This window comes from Ipomoea nil, unplaced genomic scaffold (assembly GCF_001879475.1).
Source record: "Ipomoea nil cultivar Tokyo-kokei standard unplaced genomic scaffold, Asagao_1.1 scaffold0666, whole genome shotgun sequence".
NCBI lineage: Eukaryota > Viridiplantae > Streptophyta > Magnoliopsida > Solanales > Convolvulaceae > Ipomoea > Ipomoea nil.
Window position 1 is genome coordinate 1446068 of NW_017617094.1, and position 10127 is coordinate 1456194.

Genomic DNA, 10127 nt, shown 5'->3' on the forward strand with positions numbered 1-10127 from the left:
CTGTCTGTTAGCCGTGAGTGTAAGGGTCAGAATCGTCTTTTCATTAGTTTTGTCTCTTCTTCCACCATTGTTGCGTCAAAGACGATGCTTACAGCCGGGAATTAAATCTCTGTCGAATTCCGCCGGCCGCCGCCAAACAATGAATGCAGATCCATCTTCATTCCACGAAATCAAATCTTCCAAGGATGCCTAACAAATGTAATTGCAAATCCAAAAACTCCCATTTTCTCTGTCGTCTTCTTCATAATCAAAGCAGCAAACTTCAAAGCTAAGATTTCTTTTTCTCTCTCTGTTCATTTCAATGGCGGACGTTTCGAGTCTCCACCACCGTTGCCGCCCACAACCCACGGTTGATGATGTTTCCTTCGTCGTCGACGAGGAGGAGCCGAACATCTACATCTTTGACGACGAGGAGGAGCCGAACATCTACATCTTTGATTTCGCCTCCCAAACCCGCATTTTGTAATCCTCCATTTGTCGATTCAGTTTCGATGAGGAAAACCCTCCGCCGCCGCCGCCGCCGCCGACGAAGTCAGGAACGACGAGTAGTTCCAGATTTGATCTGAGGCAGGTGAAGAAACCAACGGCAAGGCCGAAGTGCTGTTCCAGACAGATAATGAAAAGACGATGGAGGAAGAAGAGACAAAGCTAATGGAGGGGTGGGAATGAGAGTTGTATCATTATTCTCTGTGTTTTTTTATTTTGGGTTATTTGTTTGATTTTGAGTAAGCTATGATGGACAACCATTTCTGTGAAAAGCACTTGTATATGAACAGAATTTGGAGGACGAATGCACTTGTATATTCATGACGCAACAATGGAGGAAGAATAGAGAAAGCTAATGAAAAGACGATTTTGACCCTTACACTCACGGCTAACACACAGATAGATAACGGAAGGACCAATGCTGGAACAAATTTGATAGTCAAGGGTCTAATTTGTTCAAATTAAAAGACGAGGACTAATTTTGGAAAATCGCTATAGTCGGAGGACCATTGTTGGAATTAACTCTTTTAAATAACAACGAAATCTACCTGTCACAATCGTCGGTGGGCTGTCAAGTGGACCTAAGTCCACGGGCTAACCCGCCTCGTGACGGGGCGCAAATTATGCCATGGAATCGTGTTCACCGAGAATGGTGAACACAAGACAAAACGATGTCGTTTTTAGGCCAAAAAAAAAAAAATTCGCGGATGTGGAGTTAACGGTGCGCGTTTGATCAAATTATGAATTTTCTGTTATGAGATTATGAATTTTATGACAAAAAATTCATAATCGCATAACAGAAAATTCATAATCTCACAACTGAAAATTCATAATCTCATAACAGAAAATTCATAATCTTATAACAGAAAATTCATAATCTCATGTTCCAAAGTGAATGTGTAGGCATGGTTCCAAAGTGAATGTGCAGGCATGGATTCATAATTTATTAATGTCCGTGATTTCGGACGGGAATATGTAGGCATGGTTCCAAAGTGAATGTGCAGGCATGAATTCATAATTTATGAATGTCCGAAATTATGAATGTAATGAAAATTCATAATCTCATAACAGAAAATTCATAATCGCATAACAGAAAATTCATAATCTCATAACTGAAAATTCATAATCTTATAACAGAAAATTCATAATCTCATGGTTCCAAAGTGAATGTGTAGGCATGGTTCCAAAGTGAATGTGCAGCCATGGATTCATAATTTATGAATGTCCGTGATTTCGGACGGGAATGTGTAGGCATGGTTCCAAAGTGAATGTGCAGGCATGAATTCATAATTTATGAATGTCCGAAATCTTTGTTCACTTCAAATTAAAGTGAAACCGCAAAATGTGAAAATAAAGAAGAAAAGTCACGCAATTAATTAAAAAAAAAAAAAAAAGATAACGGTGTACTAACACCGTTAGAACCGTGTTCACCATGAATGGTGAACACGGTTCCATGGCATAACGTCTGGTGACGGGGCAGGTTAAGGCCACAAAAATATGACCCACAAAAGAGCGGGTCTAACGGGCTTGGCCCGCTAATCCCCGCAGTTTGCACGGGCTGAGGGCCAAGCCCTATATATATACTTTAAAAACTTTAAAAGTTGAACTTGAACATGATTTTAATATATTTATTTCTTGACTTATTGTTAGACTTTGAAGTTAGATTTAAAATTCACAATGTTTATTCTTGTCATTTTTAAATTATTTACTTAATTTCACGTGAATTCAAAAAAAAAAAAAAAAAAAAAACCAAACAAACAAAAGCCCGCGGGGCCCGCCAAATGGCGTGGGGCGGGCTAGAGTTGCATGAACCTAGCTAGCGGACTGGGCTGTCAAAAATTATGCCCGCGATAGGGCGGGCCGCCTCGCTTTGACTGTACTACTAGTGTTGACACAGATTAATTCTACTCATGTGTAGTTAGCTATTCTGTATTTCGATCACTATGTTGACACTATAGTCATTTAAGTTTCTATGTTTTAAACATTGTTGATCACATTTCATCTTTATGCAGGAAAAAATCATTTATAAGAAATGAAATTTAAATTTTATGAAAATAAATTACTTTAAATTTTATATTCATTTATTTGATTGGTGAAAGAACAAATTAGTGAGAATAATTAGTATAAACATGTTTATACATAATAAAGGTACGTGAAAGTAACCTATTGATTATCTTGGTCCATTATCAAAAATCATCAAATTGTAGTCATTGACACTAAAAATGACCTACACCCATTAAAAGATTGTTATTCAAATGTAACAAAAACAATCATCCTTGTTAATCCGAGGAATAAAGTTGTCACTTTGTTAAAAATGAGTATAATGAGTATTTTGTTGGAGGATTGTTTTGGTTCACCCAGTTCGTGTGACATTATTGTGCAAAGTAAGTAATACTGGTGGTTCGAACTTGTCCTTACCCTTGATCTAAAAGAACAAAATTGTCAGTTTGTAAAAAAAATTAAAAGATGAAAAATAGTCATGCCCAAAATAAAGTGACTAAAGGCATCCCCAATAGTTGTAGTTTTTGAAGAATTTTTGCATTAGGAAAAAGATGATGGGAGGGAAAAGAAAAAGGGGGAAAAAAAAAATTTGAAAAGCATCATTAACGTGCACGACTGGGCGTTGGTTGCGCTTCATGTAATCAGGACAAAAAATAAGAGATTTTGGTGAGTCTCACAAGTCTGATAAAAACCAATGTCTTATAGGGAGATTTTATTCTCTCTCATCACCTCTTTCCTCCACATAAGCTTGCTTTCTCAAAAAACCACACCAAAAACTTCTAATCGTGATGCTCTAAATAGGGTATCAAGACCAAAATTACAATTTTTCATTGTTTGGGTTGTCATTGTATGACACCTCATGCAAAAACTTTTAAAAATTATTAAGTCCAACTATTCAACTATCTCCCGTTCTAGACTTAACGTGGACTAAAACAAATAAAATTTGTTGTTTTTAGCTTGTTGATTGTAAACATAACTTGAACTTGACATTTCAATGGTCATTATTATTGTAAATACATTCTGTGCATTTGAAAGTCACTAGTATTTGCACCGGTGCGATGCACAACCATATTGTTATAGTAACAACTAGTAGTTGCACCCGTGCGATGCACGGCCATGTTATTATGCTGAAATATATTAAAAATTGTTTTATTCATGATATATGGTCAATAACGCTATAGACGTCACAAATACACAAAATATATTTTTTTATTGTTAAATAAATAAAACAATTACAAATTATTAAAGATTTCTTTATAAACTACATTTTGAGTCTTATTTAAAAGACCTCTAAACTCCCCACAAATTAAGACCTTAAGACCATTCGGATTATTGACCCGAGAAATTGCCACATATAATTGGCCATGATTAAAAACAGGTTTTTTCAGTAACAAACCAACATGTGAAAGCGTTTGACCTTGACTTTTGTTGATTGTCATTGCATATGATAACATAAGTGGGAACTGCTTTCTTTGAAACTTGAATGGAAGTCTTGGGTCTGAAGGAGTCAAAGATAGCCTTGGTATCAACACCTTTGTACCTGCGTTATTGCCAGATATGATTTTTGCCTCAATAACATGATTTCCCAATTGTGTTACTATTAACCTTGTACCATTGCACAACCCCAGTGAGTGATCTATATTTCTCAACAGCATAACTGGAGTTCCAACTTTCAGCGTTAAAGAGTGGTTTGGTACACCTGAGCACCTCAAACTATTTAAAAATTCTGTTGTGTGTACCTGAGATTGCATATCAAAGTTTGTCTCCGCCTTGCAAACAGAATCACAACTCAAGTATTTCATTGATGTAGCTTGATTAATACCATTCATGTATTCATTGACCTCGTCAACAACATCTAATGTTGGAGCTAAAATAGCTCTATTCTCTAGTTGTCTGTCATCCATGTTCCCAGAACGGTATTCAGGGAATGTGCTTTCAACAATTTGTCTAATAGGATCAACCTCATTTTCTAATACAATTGAAGACGGTATCATTATATTGCAATCAACACCATTGTCTTCACCAAGATTACCATCACCTAAATCCGCAATCCACTTGGCAAAACTATCTAACTTCTCAACATCGTCTTCATTAGTAACACCTCGCAATCTTAAATTCTTCGTTAGATGAAGAACTTCACAATTATTCCACAAGTAAGATGAATTAATACTGACTTGTACTATATCTTGTCGAGTACCTTTTCAACATCTGCCATCACCTTATTGTATATGAGTAACTGTTCGTCAGTTAGTTTCGGATGCAACGAATTATGTTGATGCATTAGATCTTCCCTATCATATGACATCTCCTCGAACAACAACCTGTTACCAAATAACCAATCATTGTTTTCATCTGGCATTGGCATAGGTGGATAATCTGATAGAGATTTGTTCCAAGCATTCAACAACTTCTCCAATTCAAGCAACACATAATTCTTTTTTTGAGATTCATTCAGACTTAAATCTACAAAATTACAAAAAAAAAAAAAAAAGATGGTAAGATATAATGCTTTTAAAAACGGATATGAATAATAATATAACAATAAATGTTACCTGAGATTGAGAGGTTCCTTCTAGAAATATATTGAGCATCATCTGGTAAGTATTGCCAAACCATCTCCCACACATTTTCTGGCTTGGACATTGAATTGGATGTCAAAAGTGTAACAAACAACTTCCGTAGCAAATGGGCTGAAGACCAAGTTGCTGCCTCAGTGATGGCATCAACATACTCTTTATCATCTTCGATTAATCCGCGGGCATAACATGCATCTCTAAATGAATTGTATTGAACACCATCGACTTTTTTAATCTCATCAAATGAAGTCGGTCCACGAACTATATTAAGTAAACATCTAAGATAAAAGATCTCACCAGTATTTGGTGGCACATAAAAGGTTCGACCAATTGCCCAATTCCTTTGCCTAGGTTGCCATTCTCTCTTATCATTCTTCCAAACAAATTTAGTTGGCATTTGTGAATAAGTCAACTGTCTCCCTTCTGCGTACTTTTTATTAGCCTCAAACCAGGCAGTAAACATGCTTTGAGCTACTGTCGGTCGATTTACAACATCATTGACCAAATCGTCGTCATGAAATATTATTGAATGCTCATTAGGAAGATGGAAACTCAATCGCTCAACAGATGGATTCCTAAATTGTATGTCAAACGCAAAAATCCTCCACGCAGCCTCAGAGGGTGAAATATATCTACAGTCATAGTACATCTTGATTTCATCTATAATCTTTCAAGTAGATTCTTCCACCCCATTGTTGTAGAATTCAGCTGTGACCCTATCATTACCCTTGTTGACGTACATGAATAAGTACTTTATTGATCTAGATTGGTTGCACCACTCCACATTAATATGAGCCTTGTACTTCATAAGCAAATGTCTATTGTGTGGAACAACATATCTACTATCAAGGTCAATCCCATTCTTCCGTATTGTACGACCATTATCTCGACGCTGATAGATTGGATATCCATCGAAATCCACTGTGGAGTTTTCAACCAATTTTTTGGGGAAGAATTTAGAGCACTTACCATTTACCATGCAAGGTGAATTCTTCCTCGCTGCACCACATGGACCGTGAATCATAAATTCATCTATAGCTTTATAATACTCAGGGTCGCACAATTGACTTGGAATCTCAATAGATATGATCACGTCAATATCTTTAGGATTAGGGTAAGAGTTACTCTTGCTCAAGAATATCAAAATGTGAGCATGTGGCAATCCCTTTTTTTGAAATTCAATGGTGTAAATTACTTCAAATACAAACATTGTGAAATTAAACCAAAAGAATTGTAAATTATTTAAAAGATATGTAACAATCAAAAATATTTATAAAATCACATAAATTAATTGCATCTACCACTCCAAAAATGTTCTCTTTCTGAATCTCTTTTATGAGTGCATTTAATTTCATTTTAAACACACGACATATTATATCTGGCCTATCTTCAGCTTTGAGTTTCCTTGGTTGTAAAAATCTTTCAATCTCAGGCCACTTAGGATTACATGTGAATGTAATAAATAGACTTGGATACCCAATCCATCTACAAATAGCCATTGCATCTTGGTAATTTTGCACCATATATCTTGCACCTCCGGTAAAACTCGATGGCAAAATGATGCGCTTTCCTTGGGCAGTAGGATCTACTTCACCACGTGTTAACGCATCTGTCAAACATTTGTATGATTCACAGCGAAGTGACTTTTGATGAGTCCTAATATAAACCAAGCGTCCCAATTCTATCATGGTATAAGCATCAACCAAATATTGTTGAAACAACCTTCTAGCATAAAGCAATGTTGACATTTCATTGAACCTACCTTGCAAACGGAATGAAAAATACTCTCTTGGACTAAGTTTACTCCTAGCATTTGAACTCCGACCTTCGACATTAGTAAACTGTATATCGTCTCTGTATCCGTCTTCACCATAAGGAAAGAGCAGTGGGTACTGCAGTGGGAGATATGCTGGATTTAATTCAGTTATTCTTTGAAAATGACCAGCTTTAGACTCCACCAATATATCTCTTTCTCCCATGTTTGGATCTAAATCACCAACAATCAATGCCGCCACCTCTCCAACCTGTGGCAAGTTATATGTCCTTGCATCTTTGTTCCGCTTACTGATGAGTTTGATTTTAATATCAGCTCTATGATTACTTTCCATCCCTGTTTTCGCCATCCTAAAACTCTTGACCAAAACATTATTTTCATCTAGTGCATATTTAATGTCTTGAACAATTTCACGATGCATTGTAGTGGTTGACTCATCTTCCCTGTTTGAAATAGACAAACCCATACAATTTTATAATCTATTTTATATTAAAAATGATGCTCATTTATTTAAATTAAAAAAACGTACAGAACTTACCCAAGTGCACTTAGACGATTGTTGATCTCATTTTGAGTATCATAAATATACAATTGAGCAAACTTTGGTCTTTCGCCAGATTGTGGTAGCAAACTACCCATTAAGTGAAAATTTTGACCATGTAACCTAAAAGTTGGTGGTGCACTACCATTGTTGATCGTTCTGTCAATTTTTCCACCCATGGAAGTAAAGCAAAACATATTGTTAAAGGACCGAATGTTCTTCAAGAAATGGGTACTCTTTTGATCTTGGTTAAAGAACAACTACCTGATTGCCATAGGTGGAATATTAGGATGCGACAACTTTATCTTTCCATGACTGCAACATAGTGAAATTTTCGGATTTCGAACACCGCTAGATTTATTAACTCGCTCCTCTAACCAAAACATAGCTCCACAGTGATGACATGAGTATGTTTGATCACCAATATCACTGTAATAATCTACCAAAAAACAAATGTTATTACTAAACTCAAATAATAAAGGTTATTAATCGTACCTATACTCACCATTAACATTTGTAGAGTTTGATGGAGTATCATGGGCCACACTATCAAAAGCTGCCATCAAACCACGTTGCATTGACGCCTTTGGTGATGAGCTATTGTAATCCACAACGCATGATCTTGTTGTTTGAACTATAAGATGAAAACAAACATTATTATTCATTTAAAGCAATTTATATAAATTCATATTTTAAAAAATAATTAACTTCTTTGCGAAACTTTACCATTTGTTAAATTGGTCAAAGGCCCTCAACTTTCATTGGACACCATAGGGGTACTTTCCAAAACATTAGATCGCGATGTCATTGATTGAGTAATATTTTGTAAAACTATTAGAAAAAAAAAAACAAATTTGTTTTAATACACAAACTAAAATTCCAAATATAGTATAGTAAATATATATAGATATATAATTTATCATAGAAAATTGTTTTGAAAGACCTCCACTTTGTCCACCAAAAAAACGCCTCTTATTTTGAAATGTTGAATTAACACATGTAAGCTGAGATCTATCACTTGCCGATTGTAGTGCAATTGAACACTCTAAACCAAAAAATTGCAAAAAGCTCACATTAATATATATAATATAAATACTTTAAATAAAATGTACTATACCATAGTACCGACATTAGATTTAAAATGAAAGGACTAACCATCCATCGCAGTTACTTTTGGTGTGTTGAATGTTCCATTTTCCGTACAATCATTTTCTGTCATCAAAGCAATAAAGAAATTAAAACCAATAAAATAAAGAATTACTAATATAATTATTTATGTAAATAATATTAATTCAATTATTACATTAAATAACTAATTTACCCAAAAATAAAAAGGCTATATATGTAACACCCCTAATTTAAATACAATAAATACCATACGTAAGATTTTCATGACAAAGCTAAATATCGTCCTATATAAATAAGCATATGTATAATATACGCATATAAACCATATTTAACAATAAAAAATATTAAGAAAATTAAAAAAAAAAAAACAAATTTGTTTTAATACACAAACTAAAATTCCAAATATAGTGAATATATATAGATATATAACATCTAATACCATTGTTAACGTTGAAAGATTGTTTAGAAAGACCTCCACATTGTGCCCCAATAAAACGCCTCTTATTTTGAGATGTTGCATTAACACATGTAAGCTGAGATCTATCACTTGCCAATTCTACTGCAATTAAACACTCTAAACAAAAAAATTACAAAAAGCTAACATGAATATATATAATATAAATACTTTAAATTAAATGTATTATACCATAGTACCGACATTGCAAGCTAACAGCAATCGCACATACTTTCGGTGTGTTGAAGGTTCCATTTTTCGTACAATAATTTTCTGTCATAAAAACAATAAAGATATTATAACCAATAAAATAAATAAGTACTAATATAATTATTGATGTAGATATTATTAATTCAATGATTACATTAAATAAACTAATTTACCCAACAAAAAAAAAAGAATATATATGTAACACCATAATTTAAATACAATAATTTAAATACAATAAACACCATACATAAGATTGATTTAACAAAGATGAATCTCGTACTATATAAATAAGCATATGTATAAAATAAGCATATTAACCAAATTTATTCCACTTTCTATATATAATTTAAGCATAAATAAGCATACTATATACATATATATATATATATATATATATATATATATATATATATATATATTGACCAAATAAAATAATAATAATAATAAAGGATCGAAGTGTCCAGAAGTGAGACTTCTGGACACAATCCGATCATCACTCCCACTGTCTACGCTTGATAAGTGCATAATTGTTCATATTTATACCACATGTCTACCCCATATTTAGCATTGTTTTGTTTATGAAGTGTCACAATGTTGTTCAAAATGATCTTTATTTTGCTCATTTGATCCATTATGCACAATTCATTATCTTTGAGTAGAAATGAAGGATTTTAGATCATGTTGGATGCATTTGGAGTCAAGGGGAGCCAAGGTGAAGCTAAGGAGATGGATTCAACACTTCCAAATGAGCCAAAGAGTGATGTTTTCAATGGTGTTGATCATATGGACGAATTAAACCAAGGCAAAAGTGGAACAAGTGTCAACAAGCTGAAATTCTCGCATGGATTGTCCACTGTTCTGTTTTTGGGCCATATATCGGTCTAGAAGTATCCAAATTATGTGATTCTTATTCCATTGGAAAGAAGACTCAAAGAGCTATAACTTATATTCAGACAT

The 10127-nt window shown here is 34.1% G+C and overlaps 2 protein-coding genes across 2 annotated transcripts; both read right to left on the reverse strand.

Moving 5' to 3' along the window:
* Positions 1-426: 426 nt before the first annotated feature.
* On the reverse strand, positions 427-5712 carry LOC109174850. Its single transcript, XM_019324078.1, has 4 exons — positions 5040-5712; positions 4685-4950; positions 3801-4604; positions 427-600 (listed from the first exon to the last, which is right to left on the reverse strand). The coding sequence occupies exons 1-4, from the start codon at positions 5710-5712 to the stop codon at positions 427-429; spliced, it is 1917 nt and encodes a 638-aa protein (XP_019179623.1).
* Positions 5713-5733: 21 nt separating this feature from the next.
* Positions 5734-8540, reverse strand: LOC109174851. The gene is made up of 6 exons (XM_019324080.1): positions 8534-8540; positions 7884-8012; positions 7643-7817; positions 7376-7537; positions 6365-7280; positions 5734-6228 (listed from the first exon to the last, which is right to left on the reverse strand). Exons 1-6 carry the CDS (start codon positions 8538-8540, stop codon positions 5734-5736), a joined length of 1884 nt encoding a protein of 627 aa, XP_019179625.1.
* Positions 8541-10127: the final 1587 nt, after the last annotated feature.